Source organism: Nomascus leucogenys, chromosome 6, assembly GCF_006542625.1.
Source record: "Nomascus leucogenys isolate Asia chromosome 6, Asia_NLE_v1, whole genome shotgun sequence".
Lineage (NCBI taxonomy): Eukaryota > Metazoa > Chordata > Mammalia > Primates > Hylobatidae > Nomascus > Nomascus leucogenys.
In genome coordinates, this window is record NC_044386.1 from 48,860,426 (window position 1) to 48,883,289 (window position 22,864).

Here is a 22,864-nt window from a genome sequence, read left to right on the forward strand (position 1 = left end):
CTTACCACCTTTACCTTCTAACTCTATCATTGCCTTTCTCCCTGACTAGAATGGAAGCTCCATGGGGTCAGGGCTCTTCATCTGTTTTGCTCATGCATGAATTCTCAACATGTAGAACAATGTCTGGCATATGATAGCTCCCAATATTTGTTGAAAATAAGGAATGGAATTTTTCATATAAACCTAGACATTGTTTTCATTTGAAAACACCCTACATAAAAATGTTCCCAATAATAAAGCAATAACGGAAAACTTTAACAACTTAAAATTACACTACCCTCTGGCTACTCTTTGAGAGGGGGATCCTAAACCCTCAGAAGCTGTATCTATTGCTGATTTCTACACCTCACCAGTGACAGAGTGCTTGGGACTATGAACGTATACATGGAAGTTAGCGGAGACCACCCCTCGGGGCTTCCCTTTGCTGCTTCTGGCTTTTTACTCTGCTTTTTTTCTGAACAAAGTAAAGTAAGGTCAAGAATACAGAACCCAGCCAGGCGTGGTGGCTCATTCCTGTAATCTCAGAACTTTGGGAGGCTGAGGCGGGCAGATAGCCTAAGGTCAGGAGTTTGAGACCAGCCTGGACAACATGGTGAAACCCCGTCTCTACTAAAAATAACAAAAATTAGCCGAGCGTGGTGGTGGGCACCTGTAATCCTAGCTACTCAGGAGGCTGAGGCACGAGAATTGCTTGCACCTGGGAGGCAGAGGTTGCAGTGAGCTGAGATTGTGCCACTGGACTCCAGCCTAGGCAAGAGAACAAGACTCAGTATCAATCAATCAATCAATAAAAATACAAAACTCTTCTCCTCCTCATCTCCATTACCTTCCTCTTAGTATGGCCCCAAATATTTGAGTGGTCGAATGCATGTGTTCTGGACTTATAAGAGGATAATTCCCGTTTCCTTTTTCTCCTCATCACTTGAAAAAAAATAGAAAGCGAAGAAAGCATTCACACCTACAAGAACTCTTCCAGTTTTTTAGTTTTTTTTTTTTTTTTTTCTCGGTATACTCAGCATTTCTCGACAGTCCTGAGAGATAGGTATTATTTGAAAGTGAGAAAACAGGCAGAGTGGTTACCACCTTGCACACGACATGAAGAAACTGCAAGGCTAGGAGCCAGGCCTACCAAATCTCAATCCAGTGCTCCTTCCGTTCCGCTGGTCGTCACTGCACAAGTTTTCTCTTTTTATGTCTGGGTGAAGAAAGGGTGGGTCCCAGAAACATGAAAGCGATTTGGTTTTACAATGGGAAGGAACAGAGACAAATCTGTAGGGCTTTCGACTCTGTAGACATTCCCTCTAGCGTTTCTGAGGGGATTGTGGGCGAAGAGGAGAGGGCTGAGTTCTAGGGAGTAAGGACTGGCCCCCTGTTCCTTTCAGTGAATGGTCTTTCTCCAAATACACACGCACACAACACACACAACCGGGGGCCTCAGCCATGAGAGTTGTTCGTGATAGAAATGGTCTACCAGATTACCATGACAGGCACTGGGGACCAGTTGTAGTTCAAAGAAACGAGAGATGAGGGCACTACAAAGAGGCAGGCATTAAACAAACAACAACAACAACAAAAAGAATGAAGATTATTCAACCAGAAACGAAAATGAGGGTGGGGAGAAGATAGAGGATGAAGACAGCGCAGGGTTGGGAGTAGAAAGACCACATTCTTGTGCTGGATGTGCAAGGATCACCGTGAGGAGAGTGAGGGCGGCTTTGCCCTTTCGATGCTGAGTTAAACTGTAATACAGATTTTCCACGTAAGTACTCCGTCATTTTCAGGTGGCAACCGGATAAACTTCAGGTGCCACCATGGAGCCGACAATCACCAGGAGAGAAGAGGACGGGAAGAAGGCTGAGACAGAAGGGTAGTTGCATCTCTGCCAACGTACAGGTCTAGGAAAGAGGCACCTGGGCTGTCCCCTGGGGCTGTCTCGTTTCAGAGTCACTTAAGTTTCTGTAGCTTAGAAGCGGCCCCTGACCTTTGGCATCAGGAGACGGCTTTGCTGCAGACATCGAGGTGCTCGGAATGACCTTGGTGATCATCCTTAACCTGAAATTCCCGGTCCTGCATTGCCCATCTCCCGGGTCACTGCTGCTGACAAGGCTCTTCTGCAGTTCTGGGTTATTCTACAGTTTTTCAAGACGTTTTCCCCTAAATCCTCTCCCTAGGAATGCTTGGAAGGACAGGAGGAGCAGCCTGGAGGCTCCCATCGTTTACTCGGACACAGTGACAGCCCCTGCCATGGCTGCCCTACTGCGGGGGCTAGGCTCCGCAGCAGAGTCCCGGGCTCGCTTCGGGGTGGGGGCGCCCGGGGTGTGCCGCGCCCTCGGGGCCAATGTCCCGGGCGGGTTTCCGGGCCTCGGCAGCGCGGGAGGCGGCGGCGGCGCCGGCTGGCAGGCTGATGATGATGATGCTCTGTGCTCGCAGCCGATGGGAGGCAGCGTGAGCCCGAGAGAGCCCAGAGCAGCCGCGGTGGCAGCGCTGGAGCGCAGCCTCCTCCCGCTCCCATAATGCACAGGGCGGCGGCGGTGGTGGCGGCGGCGGCAGCGGAGGCAGCATTGCGGGCCGCCGAGGTGGCTGCGGCGGCGGCGGCGACCCCTAGGACCCCAGGCAGGTGGAGCGCTCGCGGCTGCTCGCGGCGAGCCCGGGAGTGATGGCGAGGCCCCCGCAGGCCGCCAGCGCCTGAGGCGACCCGCCCCGCCCCGCCCCGCCCCTCCCCGCCCCTCCCCGCCCCGCGCTGCCGGCCCCGCCCGGTCCTGCCCTGCCCTGCTCCCTGCCGGCGGCTGCGGGCGCTTCCTAGTCCGCTCGGGCGGCCGCCCAGGCGAGGTGCCGCCTCCGCACAGGCGGGGGGCGTAGGCGCGCGGGGCCCGCCATGGCTGCGTCGGAGCTCTACACAAAGGTAAGGCACTCCGCGGCCGGCGTCGGGGACTGGGGCTGTGCGGCCCTCGCCGCCAGCTGTCAGGCTGGGGAGGGGGCGGGAGCGCCGGGCCCACCCAGGCCACCCCCTTCAGCGCCTCAGAACCCTCGGCCCTACCCGCCGGTCGCCCCCTGCGGCACCTTCCTCTTTCGGGCGAGACTGTTAAGGCGGCGGAGGGAGGCCCGCCTCGGGGGTCTCCCAGGCCCCTGCCGAGCTGCTCGAGCTGGGGGCAGAGCGGGCTTCCGAGTGGAAAGGGGACCCATGTGGATTTAGCAGGGCGGGCGTGCCTCCCCTCCTGCTTGGCTTTGGAAAATTCCCGGCGGGTGGGAGATGCTTGCTCCGGTAGATCGGATGGTTTCTCTCGTGGGGACACGCGCTTAAAATAACGTCCTGTGTTGGTATGCAGTGCCGCTTCTACCGCCAGCTAGCCTTTCTGTGAGGTTATTTTGAATCCTGCAAATGGTGGCCGTATCACCTTTAGCTCCCCAGTTTACCTGCGCTGGGGGTGGCGAGCCCCGGGGAAAGATGCTGCCGGCTGAACGCGAGCTGATTCACCGGCTGGGAGGGTCGGTACTCATTTATCGCTGGGAGTTGGCAACCTGCGTGTAATCCCGCAGAGCTTTGTTAGGCTCCATGTCTTCACCATCCTCTGGGGCAAGCCTTTCCCTTCTGGGTTTGGTTTAAGGGAAGTGGCAGTCTTTTCTTAGACTGACATCAATATTCTCAGGGTCTGGCGATCTCTGAATGGCATATTATGGAGAACTGTCACTTGAGTGCTGTGCAGATTTGTGATGACCTTTGTGAATATATGTAATCATGGCATTTTATACTCTACACTCATGTGTAGGTAGATATTTTGCCAGATATTGATTACTTCTACATGGAGTTAATAGAGTTGCCTTTTCACATTGGCTTTTGCAATAGAACTTTTATTTAGGGTCCTGTAATCACTGGAATCATTGTTTCCAAATGTGACTCAAGTCCAGGGCCCAAGTTGCAGTGTGTTTTATAGAGGAAAGAAGACTGGGCATCAAGAGACCTGGATTCAAGCCGGGACTTATTAACTGTGACCTTGGACACGTCACTTAACATCTCTGGTTCGATTTCCTCCTGAGTAAATGCAGTTAATTATACTTGCCTTGCATCCTTTACAAGCTGTTGTGAGAATCAGACTTAATAATAGTTGTGAAAGCTTTTTGTAACCTATGAATTTCTCTGCAAATATGAGATATATGATTAATTTATTCAACCATGAAATGAGCTTACATGAAACATTCTCTGAGACCTCTTTCTTTCTAGTTTTAGATTTAAGGACTGTACAACTGGAACTTCTCTCTCAACCTGGTAATTTCTTTAGGCATTGTAGATCTCTAACATATGAATGAATGCAATTAGAAACTGATTAAAAGTAACTTAAACACTTAATATGATGCTTACTATGTGCCAGGTACTGTTTTAAGCATTTTAAAAATATGAACTCATAATCCTCATAAGGAACTTATGAGGTCGATATTAAGAAATATCAAAATCATTTTCACATGAAGAGATAATCAGTCTGTAAACATTCCTTGGTTACCTTGTGTAGCCCCTCCCCTCCACTTCTACATCAAGTTTGTCCAACTCGCAGCCCATGGGCCGCATGCGGGCCCAGGACGGCTTTGAATGTGCCCCAACACAAATTCGTAAACTTTCTTAAAACATGAGTTTTTTTTTTTTTTTTTTTGCAATTTTTGTTTTCTCTCATCATTTATCATTAGTGTGTTTTATGTGTGGCCAAAGACGACAGTTCTTCCAGTGTGGCCCAGGGAAGCCAAAAGATTGGACACCCTCCATTCTAGATGGTGAGCAGTCATCTTTGAGTCACCTAATAGTAGGCTGCTTAACTAGAGACTGAGTGGATAATAAATTGTTGTTGGATTTCGAATGCTTTTTTCCCCCAAGATAATTTGGGAGAAAAAATTGAAAAGATGTTGTGATTTGTAAATGGTAAAGTTTTGGGTTTCTGTCACAGCTTTATCACAATCTATTTTAAAATTTACCTTCTAACAGCCTGAGGAACATAATGGGACCTGGTCTCTACAATAAATTAAAAAATTAGGCTGGGCACGGTGGCTCATGCCTGTAATCCCAACACGTTGCCAAGGTGGGTGGATCACCTGAGGTCAGGAGTTCGAGACCATCTTGACCAACATGGCAAAACCCTACTAAAAATAGAAAATTAGCCGGGCCTGGTGGCGCATGCCTGTAATCCCAGCTACTCAGGAGGCTGAGGCAGGAGAATCGCTTGAACCTGGAAGGCGGAGGTTGCAGTGAACCAAGATCGCGCATTGCACTCGAGCCTGGGCAACAAGAGCGAAACACCGTCTCAAAAAATAAATAAATAAATAAATAAATAAATAAATAAATAAATAAAAAATTAGCTGGGCGTGGTAGTCACGCCTGCGGTCCCAGGTCCCAGCTACTCGAGAGCTGAGGCAGGATGATCAGCTGAGGCAGGAAGATTGCTTGAGCCTGGGAGGTTGAGGCTGCAGTGAGCCATGACTGTGCCACTGCACTCCATCCTGGGCAAAAGAGCAAGACCATGTTTCAAAAAAAAATTTTTTTTAACCTGTTTGTCATTATAAAGACAGACTGGCTTAGAGATCAAGACTGAAGTTGGGGCTTACGCTGCCTTCTTCTAAATACACTTACGCCTAATTAATAGTCTGGCTACTTGGTTATTTGTTGGCTAATTCTTTTTGTGAATGGGCCTTAGCTTAATGACAAGCAGAAATACTTATCAGGCATCCTGTGTGCCAGGTACTTTGCTTAATGTTTAGAGGATTTAACAATGAACAAGGTATAGTCTTTTCCCTCAACACACTCATAGTTTGCTTCTTACATTCTTGACCCACTTTGAATCTATAGGGGCATAAATAACCTGCTGTTACCTCAACAGCAGGCAGACAGCTGGTATGATATTTATTAGTAGAAGTTAGGGAATGGGTTGGAACATGGGGAAGGTTGGGCTGATTCCAGAGATAAAAACTACTATTGTAATTACTAGAGGAATAGGAAAATCATTAGAAGTATTATCAGTGGATAAGCACAAGGATCTTCCCCTTGCAGAGGATTATAGGAAGGAAGTTCTAGGATAGATTACAAGGAGAGATGTATTAGTGACATGCCATAATTATGGTATTTAACATTGTGGTTAAATCTGAAAAGTGCTCTTTAAAAAAATGTCTTTCAGATCTTAAGGGCAGATTTTGATGTGTGATACAGATCAGTTCCTATTACAGTGAAGGACAAGAGACTGTTCAATTTCTTCTTTTTAGCCAGAACGATAATGGTTTTGTCGCAGCAATTTAACAAGGCTTCCATTTTGTAAATTTTTCCAGCAGTATAAACATTTTAAGGGCAATAGCTAGGTTCTCGGGATACATTTCTGGAAACTAATATTTTGGTTAAAACATGTTTTGTTGATTTTTAAAAATAACAGCTTTATTGAGATATGAGTCTTATACCATATAATTCACCATTTAAAGTGTACTATTCAATGGTTTTTGGTTTATTCACAGAGTATTATGTTGATTTGTTTGTGGTCAACCTGCCTTGCTCCCAAAAGAATTGAAGGAAACTATGATGTCTCATTGCTTCTGATTTTGAAAATATTTGCTAGTCTTGACTTGCCAGTGGATATTTATATCATACATCACCCATAGGTGCTTTTGGTAATTAGAAGCAATTCTACATTTGTGGAGTAGGGTTTATCAATTAGACCTAGAAGGATTACTGGGAGCATTATAATGAATGGCGTGCTATTCCTCCTGTCATCATGTTCCCAGACACCATGGATAGCACCATAAATGCTGTAGAATGGTCAAGATTACCTGAAACTGTTTTTTTTTTTTTTTAATTTTTTATTTTTTTTGAGACAGGGTCTCACTGTGTCACCCAGGCTGGAGTGCAGTGAAATGAACATGGCTCACTGTAGCCTTTAATTCCTGGGCTCAAGCTGTCCTCCCACCTGAGCCTCGTGAGTAGCTGGGACCACAGCTATGCACCCAGCTAATTTTTAAATGTCTTCTAGAGATTGTCTCAATATGTTGCCCAGGCTGGTCTTAAACTCCTGGACTCAAGTGATCCTCCTGCTTCCATCTCCCATAGTGTGGGATTACAGGCATGAGCCACCACACCCAGCCTATTTAATTAATCAATTAATTTATTTATTTAGAGTCAGGGTCTCACTCTGTTGTCCAGGCTGGAGTGCAGTGGTGTGAACATGGCTCATTGCAGTATCGACCTCCCAGATGCAAGCCATCCTCCCACCTCACCTTACTGGGTAGCTGAATCTACAGACATGTGCTACCATACCCAGCTAATTTTTGTACTTTTTATAGAGACAGGGTCTTGCTATGTTGCCCAGGCTGATCTCTAACTCCTCAGCTCAAGTGATCCTCCTGCCTCGGCCACCCAAAGTGTTGAGATTACAGACATGAGCCACCATGCCTGGCTTATTTTTAATTTTAAAAAAGTTTTAATTTTTTTGTTTATTTTTGTGTTTTGTTTTGTTTTTACCTGAAGCTGTTTGATTAGGAGGTTCCCATGTGTGCTAAGATGCTGAGTATTGTAACAGTGAAAAGACAATCTAAAATTCCACATTTGCAAACCATGTTAACTTGCCTAGATGAAACAGCTCTTAAGGTCAGTAGATTGTATATGTGTAACTTTCCATTCCCAACATATCCTCTCATATGTACAGGAACCACATGGCCTAGATTTTTTCTGGGATAGATCCACTTTTATATTCTATGGCACTGTCTCTTCAAACTATTTATCCTGGAAATTCTAATACTTTCATGTCGAGACTGTGTTTCTCAGACTGCTTCCAACATCTTAAAGAGGAACAGAAATCTCATCTCTGATAACGTGCCCTGACTTGGAGTTTGGCAGGGACGTTAGCTGTCCTCAAGTCTCCTGTCATGCCCTTTCCATTTGAATTTCCTCCTGATGTTCCTAGGCCTGGTAACGTTGCTGTTCTCCTAGTTCCTCAGCTTGGAAACCTCCGTATCTTTTTTCTTGTCTTTCACATTTGACTTCTTCTATATCAATTCTAATTTCAATTGACATCCAGCTGATAGCTCAGATTTGGAACTCCCACTAGTACCCTTTTTTTTTTGAGACGGAGTCTCGCTCTGTCGCCCAGGCTGGAGTGCAGTGGCGCCATCTCGGCTCACTGCAAGCTCCGCCTCCCGGGTTCCCGCCATTCTCCTGCCTCAGCCTCCCGAGCAGCTGGGACTACAGGCGCCCGCCACCACGCCCGGCTAATTTTTTTTTGTATTTTTAGTAGAGACGGGGTTTCACGGTGGTCTCGATCTCCTGACCTCGTGATCCGCCCACCTCGGCCTCCCAAAGTGCTGGGATTACAAGCGTGAGCCACCGTGCCCGGCCTAGTACTCTTTTTCTCTGTCTTAATGTCCCAAACATGTTTCTGTCTTATTATGGTTACTGTATTTGTGTATATGTTTACCACTCCCATGATACTCTAAGCCCCCTGAGATGCTGTTTTGTTTACCTCCTTAGAGCCTAGCACAGTGTCTTACACAGAGTAGCTGCTCATTGAATATTTGTTGAATGAATACTTAAGCAGGGGAGGGATGGAATGAAAATAATGGTTTGGCATGATCAGTCCACTTGTTAGGGACGAAGCAGGATATAAAGATGTGGTTAAACAAGTAAACACATTTTCAGGCATGTTAAACAGGATGAGTAATAGAACTGGGAACCAGGAAGACCAGGAAACTTTCAGGAAACAAAATGTGAAGTGGTGAAGGTCTGGTGGACTGAGGCAGGGGCAGAAGGTGTGGGAAAGAAGAGGACAAATCTGAGAGACAGGTCTCTCCGAGATGGATTACATATAGGATGGGAAGGAGCAGGAGTAGGATGAAATAATGCCAGTAGCTCCAGGCTTGGAAACTGAAAGTTAATTCCTGTTTCATCACAAATTTTGACTGCCTCTGTGGAACTTGAATGCTACTAAGAAATACTTCTTTACACAGCTTGACAAAGCAAAATGCCCATTATTTCCTCTTGAAATTTGTTACTGTTTCTTGAAGTGTGAAAGTTTTGTGTATTGTCCAGAAAAGATTACAGAGAGATTCTGATTCTAATAAGAATTGCTGCTGCCACATATTTTAAATCTTCCCGGTACTTTTAGCTTTTTTTTTTTTTTTTTTTTAAATAATGAAAGAGAACTGGAGGAAGGTTTATGAATAGGCTTCCAGGGATTTAACTGTAACCTCAGGGGAGGGGTGACAGGGAATGCTAACTTGTGTATGGGAGAATGTGGGAGAGGAGAGATGATCCGTCTTACTTCTTACCTCAGAAGGTAATTTAGTTTCTCTGTTTTTCATTTTATGATAAATTTTGCCTCCATTGGGAGAATTCAGCAGTATGTGGTCCACTAGAGGATAGACTTGGATGTATTTGTCTCCACTTCAGGCAATTCCCAGTGAAGTATGAGGTACTGTTGGAAATATAAACTTCTGATCTATGGAGTAAGGTCTGGCTATAGGCAAAATATTATGTGAGCAATTTCACTTCTTCCACCTCACCTGAAGGCATGTGCTCCATCCTACAGTGGTCTTCCTAGACTTATTCTATTTGTCTTCCTGGGGAGTTTGTCCTTTTCTCTCCAGCACAACCCCACTCCCAATCTTTCATCGACTTTATTGAGGTATAATATACTTGAAAAGTCCCTCATTTTAAGTGTACAGTTTGATGAGTTTTGACACATATATTCTGTCATGTAACCACCACCACAAACAAGATGCAGAACATTTCCATCACCCCAAAAGTTCCCTTGTGCTTTGTCTCTTATCTTCCCCAACATCTTCAAGGAGTTTACTGGAGTTATGCTTGCTCATTAGGGCAGAAGGAAGTTTTTTCTTTTTGGTTTTTCCAAAATGAATGCTATGGTTCCACCTTAGCCCAACCAATAGAGATACTTATTACAAAGGCCTGGCATTGGAGATCATGGCTGTGGAGTTTCATTTTCAGTGGGAGGTGGAAGTGGATGTAAAAGGAGTTTAGATGATTTTTGTTTAATCTTTCCTTCACACACTGACCACTTTGCCTTTATTAATGATGTCTGCCTTTGATGCCTTCTGAAATGCCCTTTGGTTAATTTTGCCCTTTAACAGTTCCTCTTCCCCATCTGTCTTGGTTGTAACATCAGTCTGGGTTTGTGCTGATACAATCTAAACTTTGCAGAAACTTACCCCTGGCTCTTCATGCCTCAGGCATTCTCCATTTCTCTTCTAAGCCCTCCTCACTTGGAATTCTTTTTAACTAGCAGACATTAGCATTAAATATCTCCTTGTACAGCAAAGGCTTTTTGCCAATTGTAGAACTTAGGGATGATGTAATTATTTTTTGATTTCAAAATAATGGTTCTAAACTTGATTGAAATCAAGGGAGAAGTGCATTGTACATAATGTACTAAGTGTTCATGAGGACCATGTATCTACCTCCTGTGGCCTAATGTACTACTGTGGCCAAAAATGTGGGCAAGATGCTGGACTAGAGGGAAACTGGATACACAAAAAAGATAGGTTTTGTCCATCTTTTGTCACATATACAAAAACATATAGTCCTGGCCAGGAATCCTGCATGTGTGGTTGGGATTTCTACTTCTTAACAAATATACATGAAACTAGAGAAATTTCAGAATAGGAGAAGTAAAATGATCAGGGCAGTGAGGAGGCGTAGACAGATTAAAAATGTAGAACTCTCTAGTTTAGAAAGATGAAGGTGAGCTGGGAATACAGTAGAGTTTTTGTTTTTGTTTTTTTTTTGAGACGGAGTCTTGCTCTGTCACCCAGGCTGGAGTGCAGTGGCGTGATCTCAGCTCACTGCAACCTCCGCCTCCTGTGTTCAATCGATTCTTCTGCCTCAGCCTCCCGAGTAGCTGGGACTACAGGCGTGTGCCACCACCCCTGGCTAATTTTTGTATTTTTAGTAGCGATGGGGTTTCACAATACTGGCCAGGCTGGTCTCGAACTCCTGACCATGTGATCCGCCTGCCTTGGCCTCCCAAAGTGCTGAGGTTACTGGCGTGAGCCACTGTGCCCAGCCCTATAGTAGACTATTTGACATCCAGAATAGTGGAAGTTTGTAACATCAAACAAATCAATATATGCCATTTTAAATGAATTTCTACTTTAAACATTTACATTTTACATTTCTGAAAGTCATTACTTCAAGTTATGGTATTAGCTGAGATACAGGATGTAAATAGAGAGGGCCTGGGTAATTTATGGATGAGAGGTTTGGCACATTGACTTACCACACCTCTCTTTAACAGTGTTAGTCAGTTTACCAGCCACAGCTGTTTTAGTTGGAAGAAACAGAAACCCAAACTCAAAGCCAAAGAGGAATTTATTTGCTCATGTGACTTAAAAATCTAGGCATGGCTGGAATCAAAGCTCAGACTTAGTCGTTGGGGCTCTCTTCACTGACTCTCATATGCTGTCTGACATTGGTTTCATCCTCAGGACAGCTTTTTTTAGGGGTGAAAAGATGGTCAGTGGCACCTGCAGATCACATGATCTTACAGCACTGGGCCTGGAGGAAGAGAGCCTGATAGAATAATTCTGGTCATGTACCTTCTCCTTTCATTGTGGCCTCTAGGCAGTAGGTGAGGAGCACCATGAGTGGTCAAGTCTGTGCTCACCCCAGAGGTCAGGGGGAGGACAGGGCACTGTGATTGATAGTCCCACTCCAACCTCATGAGATGGCTGTGAGCTGTTCGCCATTGGAAGGAAAAGTGCTAGGTAGTCAAAATAAACAACTACCCTCAGTCCATGTATGCTATGAATAGGTCACTGGAAATGATAGTCATTGAATTCTGCCCCTCCTTTTCTGATCTTTGAGCAGAAGAATGGGAAATTTTGCTTGACCAGGGGACATTAGGTATCTTTCCCCTAGAGAATCATTTTGGATTGAAAAATAAAAGCCAGGCCAGGTGCGGTGGCTCATGCCTGTAATCTCAGCACTTTGGGAGGCCAAGGCAGGCGGATCATTAGGTCAGGAGCTTGAGACCAGCCTGGCTAACATGGTGAAACCCTGTCTCTACTAAAAATACAAAAATTAGCCGGGCGTGGTGGCGTGTGCCTGTAATCCCAGCTACTCAGGAGGCTGAGGCAGGAGAATTGCTTGAACCCGGGAAGCAGAGGTTGCAGTGAGTTGAGATCATGCCGGTGCACTCCAGCCTGGGCGACAAAGCAAGACTCTGTCTCAAAAAAAAAAAAAAAAAAAGCCATGGAGCGTCTGTGCAAGCAAATGTTACTAATAGCATGTTAGAAATCGAAATTTTGAAAATTACTTTTATTCAGTCTTCTATTTTGATTTTTCATGTATTATTATTAATTTTTTTTTTTTTAGACAACGTCTCGTTCTGTTGCCCACACTAGAGTGCAGTAGTGCAAGCATAGCTCACTGCAGCCTCAAACTCCTGCGCCCAAGCAGCCCTCCCAGCTCAGCCTCCTGAGTAACTGGGACTGTAGGCGCATGCCACCATGCCTGGCTTATTTTCTAATTTTTGTAGAGACAGAGTCTCACTTTGTTTCTCAGACTAGTCTCAAACTCCTAGCTTCAAGCAATCTCCCACTTAATTATCCCCAAAGTGCTGAGATGATAGGCGGGAGCTACCATGCCCGGCCGTTATTCAGTCTTAATTTGGGGGCTATGAACCCTATGTCACCTTTCTTACTGATTTCTTTCTACCGTATTTCCTCAGCATTTTATTTCCCCTTACTTTCTTCACATCCTTGCATGCATACATTATTCTCTTCCCCCATTTTCATCCAGAGATAAGTTGCACAATTTCTTTTTGTCTGTCCGTTATCCCTTATTCATGTCTAGTGGTAGTCTGTCTTCTGTTCTCTTCCTTCCACCTGTTCATCTTCTTTATCCCCCTACTATTTAATTTTATCTACCCACTCCTTATGCCCTGTTATGATTTGTTATGACGAAGTATATATACATCCCACACCTATAATGGAATAAAATAAGTTACTAAAGAGTGAATCTTTTTTTTCATAACTTAGATTGAGCAGGGAACTTCATTTTTGCTTTTGCTTTATTACCACTCCCTGATCTGATATCACAAAGGAAGTCATTTTTTATGAGTTTGCATAAATCATTTTCTGTGTATGTGAGTGTGTGTGTGTGTTTCAAACAAACACTTTTGTGTTAGACTAGTTTTAGACTAGTTAGACTAGACTAGTTCAACCTTAGTTTTTTAGCTTACCATACTGGTCTACATTACAGTAAGATGACTAGATATTCCTTTAAAGATATGATCTCACCTTAAAACATTTTTCTGCTAGTACTTAAACAACTTTTACACAGGGTTGGTCTCTCAATGCTTAAGCTCAGAAAAAAATCTTCTAGTTTGGTAAGCAGCATGGTTGGGTTGGGAGCAGAATTTTTCTGGAGACGCTGTCTGTAAAATTGGGAAATGTATATCTTAATAATAAGGAATTTTGGTCCACAACCTAGATTGCATTTTCATAAAGTCAGAATGTGTATTTCTTATTTTAGAAATGAAAAAGTTAAGCCCCTTAGAGTTACTATTGCATTTTAACCCACTCTTACTGTTTATACTAATTTTTTTCATCCTTGACCAAAATTTCTCAACCTCTGCACCACTGATAGTAGGCTGGATAATTCTTTTTTTTTTTTTTGTGGGAGGGGTGGCTCTCCTGTGTATTGTAGTATGTTTAGCCAAATCTCTGACTTTTATCTACGAGACCCAGTAGCACCCTCCATCCCTAGTTGTGACAACCAATATTGCCTACAGACATTGCTAGATATCTCTTGGGATGGTGGGGATGGGGGAGAATCACACACACTCTTGAAACCACTAAACTAGATGATAAGCCTTCAACTAGGGTAAGAACAAGTAGGAAGAAGTTAATTGGGAAATTAGGATTAATTGGGAAAACTTTTTTAAAAAGTTGATTTATAAGCATTTTTTTTCTGCTTGTGATGCCTTGTAGCTAATCTGGATTATTTGAATAACACAGAACATATAAAGGAAGAAAGTTAAAATAAACTAATTATACCACCTAGAAATAATCATTGTCAACTATTGATTTACTTTGTTAAGTCTTTTGTCTATATTCACAAATGGTAATGATTTTTAAACTTAATATGTATTGTGATAATTTATATCAATAAATATTCGTTGAAAAAATATATCTGTATATATATTTTTTGAGACGGAGTTTCGCTCTTGTTGCCCAGGCTGGAGCACATTGGCGCGATCTCGGCTCACTGCAACCTCTGCCTCCCAGGTTCAAGTAATACTTCTGCCTCAGCCTCTGGAGTAGCTAGGATTACAGGCGCATGGAGTAGCTGGGATTACAAGCGCCTGCCACCACGCCTAGTTAATTTTTTGTATTTTTAGTAGAGACAGGGTTTCACCATGTTGGCTAGGCTGGTCTTGAACTCCTGACCTCAGGTGATCTGCCCACCTCAGATTCCCAAAGTGCTGGGATTATGGGTGTGAGCCACCACCCCCAGCCCACTGAAAATATTTTTAATGGCAGCATAATATTCAGTCATCTGGGTATACCAAAATGTATTTACTGCTGGGCATTTTTCACTAATGGAAGTGATATGCTACGGTGAGCATCTTTGTTCATAAGTCTGCTTAGTCAGTTTTAGTTAATTTTAGAATTCAAGTCTCCCTAGCAAGAATTAGCATTTGTATTTATGCAGGATAGGGCATTCACATTCACTTCATTTTAAAAATAGCATCTTTATGTGCATTGCCTGAGGGATAGGGTGACCAGATGTCCCACTTCTAGAAGATGCTTTCTGCTTTTTAATACCTTTATTCTGCTTTAAGAAATTTTCTTAGACTAGAAACATATAAGTTCATTTCAAAAATTTAACCTTTTAAAAATTGAAACTGCTTCTTTTTCTGACCATTGTCATTATTGTTGCTTTTATTCACTCTGTTTCTTGATCTTGGATGAATCTGTGCCAGAGAGAATAGTTGAACTAGAAAGAATTTTGAAAAGAGAAAAAACATGAAGCTTCTAAATTACTATACATGATATAATTTTAGTTTGAAAATTACCTGATAATATGTTATCAGGACATTGTAGACATGTCCTCCTAATTAGAACAAATTAACAGTGTCTGGAGGAGGCCATGCATTTGCTTTCGGGGACAGTTGAGAACCCGAGAGTCCTTCAGCATCAACTACCTGCTTTGTAAAACAATTAGAACGGAGCAAAATATGCCCAATGCTAAAGGAGTGCCATAGAATGTAATCTTTATAGCAGTCAGAAGGTGTTTTGGGATTAGTGAGGCCTTCAGGTCATCGCTGTGTGTAGCAGCCCTTCCGAAGGACTAGGATCATGGCAGGAGCCACAGACCCGGGCAAGGATTGATTGTATGGAGCCTTAGACATTAAAGGCATAGGAAACTGAGTTGAAGCCTTAGCAGCCTTGGAAGTTTCTTTGCTTTTCTTCCTCTACTAAAACCTTGATTTTTTTTAACCTTATATAGTTGTTACTTGTTTTCTTCTAAAGACTGTGGCTCAGTCAAATGTGTGGTTCCATGGCAGTAAATTATCAAATAATAGTGATTAACGTTTACTGAGGCTTTACTGTAGGCCAGATACTATTCTGAGGGCTTCGTTGCAACTGTTTCCTTCCTTGCCTTCCACCTCTCCCACGGTCCTGAGAGCGAGGCAGTACATCACAGAAGTCAAAGGCATGGAATCCACACCTAGATACTGGATCTTGGTTTGAATCCTGGTTTTGCAATTCACTTTCTCTGTGTCCTTAAGCAAGCCACTTAACCTCTTTATGCTTCAATTTCCTTATCTTTATAATGGTGATAATAAAACCTACCTTACGTGGTTTTAATGATGACTGACTTATAATATATTAAGAAATGCTTAGAATAGTGACCGGTATTTAGTAAATTCTTACAAGTATTAGTTATTACTGTTGTTGCTGTTATAGCTGTCATTCTTCTTTCTCTCTGTCTGCTTTCTCGTCTTCATAAGCTCACTTATCTCCTATTGCACCTTAGATATTGACGTTCCTGGGCTCTGTCCTTGACCTACACTCCCTCCCACTGTGGCTTGATCCATTCCTGAAGAGTCAGGTGCCAGCCCTGTGCTGATGACTTCCAAACCTGTTTCCAGTCTACTTGCTCTCCCTACAAACCTAGATCCCTGCAGACAACTGCCTTATGGACATCTTCACAAGCACCCCAAACCCAACATATTCAAAATTGATTGTCATCTCCTCCCTCCTCCTTCATACTACTCTACCTGATTTAATTTCTCTGTGTCTTAGTTTCTTCATCTGTATGATGGGATAATACTTACTTCATAGGGTTGTTATGAAGATTAAATGAGATAGTACATGGGAAGCACTTAGTATAATGCCTGGCACATATTTAAGAAATGTTAGCTACTGTAATTGTTGTTGTTATTTCTTTTTCCTGTCTGGTGAATGACATCAGTATCCCTCCAGGAACCCAAACACAAAACTTAGAAATCATCTTGAGTTACTTTCCCCCACACCCCTGCACCCCACCTAATCAGTTATCATTTCCTAGTACTGTTACTGCTCTATTTGGGGCCCTTATCTTTTTTTTTTTTTTTTTCTTTCTTTCTTTCTTTCTTCCTTTCTTTCTTTCTTTCTTTTTTTTTTCTTGAGACAGGGTCTTGCTCTGTTGCTCAGGCTGGAGTGCAGTGACGTGATCATAGCTCACTGCAGTCTTGACCTTGTGAGCTAAGTAATCCTTCTGCCTCAGCCCCCCAAGTAGCTGGCACTATAGTAGCTGCATGCCACCACACCCAGCTAATTTTTTGTTTTTTGGAAACAGGGTCTCACTGTGTTGCCCAGGCTGGTCTTGAACTCCTGGGCTCAAGTGATCTTCCCACCCTGGCCTCCCAAAGTGCTGAGATTAGAGGCGTGAGCCACCATGCTCAGCTTGGTCCTTTATTCTTTTCTGGTTCCTGAAACAGCTTCCTAAGCAATCTTTGGTCTTACTTTCTATAATCTGTTTTTTCATTCTGTTGCTAGTGAGATCTCTGTAATGCACATATCTGATCATGCCACTGCCTGGCTTGAAATTCCTTGATGATTCCCCATAGGATTTTGTCCTGAGAATAAATTTGTTAGTGTAATGCTTCCTGAACTTTGGTGTCCATCTGAATTACTAGGAATCTTGTTAAAGGGAAGATTCTGACTCAGTAGGTCTGTGACGGGGCATGAGACTGCATTTCTAACAACTCCCAGGTGATGCCTGTGTTGCTGAATTGAGAACCACACCTTGAGCAGTGAGGCTGTAATACACAGGCTCTTCATGACCTGCCTTTGCCCTGGGCTTGCCTCATCTCTCATGTTTCCCTCCTGGCATTCAGTCTTCACTTTAAGTGAGGAGCTTGCCAACTTTGCCTTCTTCTGATTTCCAGCATTCCCCTTCCTGGCTTACTTTTCATTCATGAATTAGTTCTTCTGGACCCCAGTGTGGCTCAGATGTTCCTTCTGTGTGTTCATATTGCCCATTCAGTTTACTTCTGTCCTAACCCTTTACTGCACTGCATTGCAGTTGTCTGTCTCCCCTTTGCTTCTCTGAGCCCCTTAAAGACAGGGAAAATATCTCATTTGTTTCATTTTAATGACAACTTTTTTGAGCTGTAATTTATATACCATACAGTTCATTGTATAAAGTGTATAATTCAATGGTTCACATTTATTTTTTGACTCAGTATCTAGACCAGTGTTTGGTATGTAGTAGGTACCAAGTTAGTGATTGAACATATGAATGAGTGGAATTACAATAAATTATCATTGGAAAGTTTTTTCCAAATCTTCTTTGTATTTTTTGGATTTAACAAATCAAATCATTCAAATCATCTCATTTATTTATCAGTAACTCTTCATGTGCTTCCTCTCTGCTACTGCTCCCTCTTTTTGGCACCTAGGAAGGGAACCACTTTATTCTTCTCTTGGCCAGTTTTAACATGTCATTATAGATGACTTTCCTTAGTCTCTTGGCCAGTTTTAACATGTCATTATAGATGAATTTCCTTAGTCTCCAGTGCTTCCAGTTCTCTTTTTCAACCCATGCTATGAGGAGCAGTACTGACCCATATCAGAGATCTCAACATGCTCCTCTCTAGCTCAACACCCCTGAGTGGTACCCAATCACTTACTTCCCCAGCCTAGTTATTGGCTATAGAATTAACTTATTCTTGGCCGGGCACGGTGGCTCACGCCTGTAATCCCTGCACTTTGGGAGGCCAAGGTGGGTGGATCACCTGGGGTCAGGAGTTTGAGACCAGCCTGGCCAACATGTTGAAACCCTGTCTCTTCTAAAAATAAAATAAAAAAAAAATTGGCTGGACGTGGTGGCACATGCCTATAATCCCAGCTACTCAGGACAGTGAGTCAGGAGAATCGCTTGAACCCAGGAGGTAGAGGTTGCAGTGAGCCGAGATTGTGCTACTGCACTCCAGCCTGGGCAACAAGAGCAAAACTCTGCCTTTTTTTTTTTTTTTTTTTTTGAGATGGAGTTTTGCTCTTGTTGCCCAGGCTGGAGTGCAATGGCATCATCTTGGCTTGCTGCAACCTCTGCCTCCCGGGTTCAGGCTATTCTCCTGCCTCAGCCTCCTGAGTAGCTGGGATTATAGGCACATGGCACCACGCCCTGCTAATTTTTGTATTTTTAGTAGAGATGGGGTTTTGCCATGTTGGCCAGGCTGGTGTTGAACCCCTGACCTCAGGTGATTGGCCCATCTCGGCCTCCCAAAGTGCTGGGATTACAGGCGTGAGCCACCGCACACGGCCAGCTTATTCTGTAGCCTGGTGATTAAGACTTACGATCTTTTTCTAAACCTACTGTCTTGGCTTGATCTTTCACAACACTGGAGTTTCTCAGACTTTACTATGTGTAGCAATCATCTGGAATACTTTTTTTTTATCCTGTGGAGACAGAGTCTGGCTCTTTCACCCAGGCTGGAGTGCACTGGTGCGATCTCAGCTCACTGCAACCTGTTTACCAGGATGGTCTCGGTCTCGTGACCTCATGATCCACCCACCTTGGCCTCCCAAAGTGCTGGGATTACAGGCGTGAGCCACTGCGCCTAGCCCTTTTTGCTATTTTTAAAGGCGACTGGAAAAACTGCCTCACTTATATTAAAACATAATTGAGAGTCTTCTAAAAGATGTTCCATTACCTTTGCTAATAATAGGTGTGAAATAGTATAGGAAATCACTCGCAGAATTACTTGGGAACTCTTTTCCTTTAAAATAAACTATTTAAAAAGGTATAAAAATAATAAATGCCCAGGGTAGAAGTTTGGAACATTTTGAAATGCAAAAGGAAAATTGTGTGTAATCTCACTGTCCTCAGATACTCTTAATGTTTTGATGTATGTCTTTATTGTCTTTTTCCCTATATATATATTTTTTAGCAAAATGATTTACTTTATGAATACTATTTTGTAGCAAGATTGTTTTCTCTAAGAAGTATATTGTGAAGGTTTTCCCATGCCAATATGTGTTATTCTATAGTGTATTTTTTTCATGACCTCAGAGTATTATATTTCATTAATAAGTCATATGTTACTCAACCAGACCCCTGCGATAAGGACTTCTAATTTTTTGACAGTTTACATTTAAACTGAAGATAACCAAAGCCTTTGTGTGTTTGTTTACAAAGAAATAAATTGTAGTCGTTAATTAATTTGACTGTAATTGCAAAATATCCCATTTTTCTACTATAACAATATTGGAACACAAACTTGGTGAATTATGATATCAATGTTAAGATTAATCTAGTTAGATCTTAGAAGACCAAAAAAAACAAACAAATATCAAAAAACTCAGGAATAAATCCTTAAAAATAATTATATATTTGGGATCTCAGAGTATGCCAGGCACAACAGCTTACTAGAAGGCAATTCTCCAAACTACAGAGGTAGATAGGTTAAGATTATTAATCAGCGGGCCAGTTAGCTCCAACCTGAGAGGGTAAAAGATCCCTTCCCATTCCAGTATTTTGGAAGCCATATGAGGATGAGTTGTATTATAACCTACACATTCTCATGTTAGCTGAGGAGACTATCCCTGAGTAATTAAAGGCACTCAGGATTTGTCAAGCTCTTGCATGCATATTTAATGGGAGGATAGCCTGGTTGCTCAGAAGCTGTTGGCTTTAGAAATGGAAAGGTTGACTTAGGCTAAAGGAAGGAGAAATATAGCAGAGGCAGTTATTCAAGAAAAAAACACATGTACTGAATCAGGAGAAGTAATGTGGGAAATAATCTCTGGGACAGACTGCAATCTTCAAAGATCTGAAAAGGAGTAATTTAGTTAATGTATTTCAAATAAGCTCCCCTGGTTTGCAAATTCCGTAATTAAATGTTTCTCATAATGAGTTTACAACTGAAATGTGTCTGGGAAACTGGCCAGGGGTTTTAAGGAGCCTTCAGAAGGCATTCACTTCCCTTGGGTCAGAGGTGGCATCTCCTAGGGCTGAATAGTTTTCTGAGTCTGTGTAAGGAGCAGTGCCTTAGTCTCAGGAAAATGAGAATAGTCTGTGGACCATGCAGAAGTTACCTCCTCAGTCACTGCCTGTGGGAGTCATTGAGGTCCAATTTGTCTTTTGGAGCTGGGGCCTCCACTAGGGTGTGTTTAAGGAGGATCTAGACAAAACCTGTATAGTACAGCTTAGCTGGTTAGATTGAGGATTAGGATGTCTCATTTGAGTTCATGAAAAATCAAAGTGATGAGTACAATTAAATGAAAGTCAGTGACTGTTTCACAAATCTGTAAGACTCATTTGTAATCTGTGCCATTCTATACATTAGACTTAGGTCAGCGGTCCCCAACCTTTTTGGCCCCAGGGACCGGTTTCATGGAAGACAGTTTTTCCACAGACCTGGGGAGCGGTTGTGGTGATGGTGATGGTTGGTTTTGGGGTGAAACTGTTTCACCTTAGATAATCAGGCATTAGTTAGATTCTCATGAGAAGCATGCAACCTAGATCCTTCGCCTGTGCAGTTCATAATAGGGTTCATGCTCCTATGAGAATCTAATGCCACTGCTGATCTGACAGGAGTTGGAGCTCAGGCGGTATTGCTCGCTAGCTCACCACTCACCTCCTGCTGTGAGGCCCGGTTCCTAACAGGCCAGGGACTGGTACTGGTCCACAGCCCGGGGATGGGGGACCCTTGACCTAGATTCTTAATATTGTCCTTAAGGTTAAACATTTCCAAAAATTCTTATTTGATTTATCTGTTGGCTATGTTTAAGAGGATTTTCTAAGGTAACTGTCATAGTGGTGAAATTTAATGATCTGACTGAGTAGAGGCTAAATTAATTATTTTAAAATATATATATTGGTGAACTAGATGGAGTAGTTTATTATACATGATTCCAGCTTGAAAATGGCTTCAGTGGGGCAGCAGTTGAAGTTTTCTAAGTTTGAAATTGCGTAGATTTGAGTATATTCAGAATGTGTGGGCTATATGTAGAAAAACAGTCTCAGCCAGAGTACTGGAACTGCTTCTGTGAATGGTTTTCATTTTAGTCAGCTTAATTCCTTAAGTAGCCAGTTGTCCTTTGGTTTTCATTCTTCACTGCCATAGCAGTGACATCAGATGCAGCTGGAGCTGAAAGTAGAAGGGTTATGTTAATTAATTCTAGTGAAACAAAAACTGCCTCAAATAATTAATGGAATAATAGTCTCATTAAAAGACCTTAGAGCTTTTTTGTGCTCTTTTTTTTTTCTCCAAGAGATTAGAGAAGGAGAAGGCACAGATTGTTCACTTGAGACCTTTTTAAGCTATTGATCCTTCTTAAGTCCTCATCTGATGCCTCTGATTTCAACTTGAATCATTCAGGCCATGTAGTGATATTCTCTTATTTCCTGTTGAGGCTGCTCTCTCTTTGCCTTTGGTGACAGTTTTCAAGAGAGCAGTGCCTGAACTTTGGCTTGTCAGAATCTAAAAATGGCCCCTATTTTATTGTCTTATTTACAGCTGTCATATTTTAGTTTAAATACAGTTGACCTAGCAAGCAAACATTTGTGTGTTACAAGTATGGGGCAAATCCCATGTGGGGTTGTCTGCCAGGTTATTGGAGGGAGAGAAGAGGCTTGTATGTTCCCATCACTGTTTTCTTCGTTAATCATGCTGTCTGTCAGCTGATCATGCTGTCTGTCAGCTAATCATGCTGTCATGGAGTTTTTTTTGTTTTTGTTTTTCTTCCAAATAGTTAAAGAAAGATGCATTATTAAACAGAGATTAGCCACAGTTGGGAAAAACAGGTGGAGAGACAAGTAGGAAGATCCTTTCTTATATGTGATCATCTTGGTTTTCCAACTCAATATGAGGATGCTGCCTTTGAGTAAACTAAAAAAGAGTTTAATCTGGCTAGGTGCTAGGTCTCATGCCTGTAATCCCAACACTTTGGGAGGCTGAAGCAGGTGGATTGCTTGAGCCCAGGAGTTCAATTCAAGCCAGGGCAACATGGTGAGACTCCATCTCTACAAAAAATTAAAATATTAGCTGGGTGTGGTGGCACATGCCCATAGTCCCAGCTACTCAGCAGGCTGAGGTAGGAGGATCACTTGAGCCTGAGAGGTTGAGGCTGCAGTGAGCCATGATCAAACCACTGCACTCTAGCCTGGGTGATAGAGCAAGACTCTGTCTCAAAAAAAAAAAAATTACAAAAAAAAGTTGAATCCACTTCCAATTTTAATAATACATGAGAAGAGAATAGGAGAAAATAACGTATAACATATGGCTTACAGTTTTTTTGGTAGATAAGAAGGTACGGATTTCACTGTATTGTTGAAAATACACAAGGATCTTATGTATGTTCAGGAGCTAAATTTCTGGGAACATAATAATAA

General features: G+C 42.8%; 1 protein-coding gene across 2 annotated transcripts in view; it reads left to right on the plus strand.

Moving 5' to 3' along the window:
- The first annotated feature begins 2,759 nt into the window (after window positions 1-2,759).
- Window positions 2,760-22,864, plus strand: part of MYO5A (myosin VA) — a 226,662-nt gene continuing 206,557 nt past the window's right edge. For both annotated transcript variants that reach the window (XM_030814075.1, XM_030814074.1), the window contains exon 1: window positions 2,760-2,902. In XM_030814075.1, coding sequence (XP_030669935.1) covers window positions 2,876-2,902 — 27 coding nt within the window. In that variant the 5' untranslated portion in view covers window positions 2,760-2,875. The remainder of the gene's footprint in view (window positions 2,903-22,864) is intronic.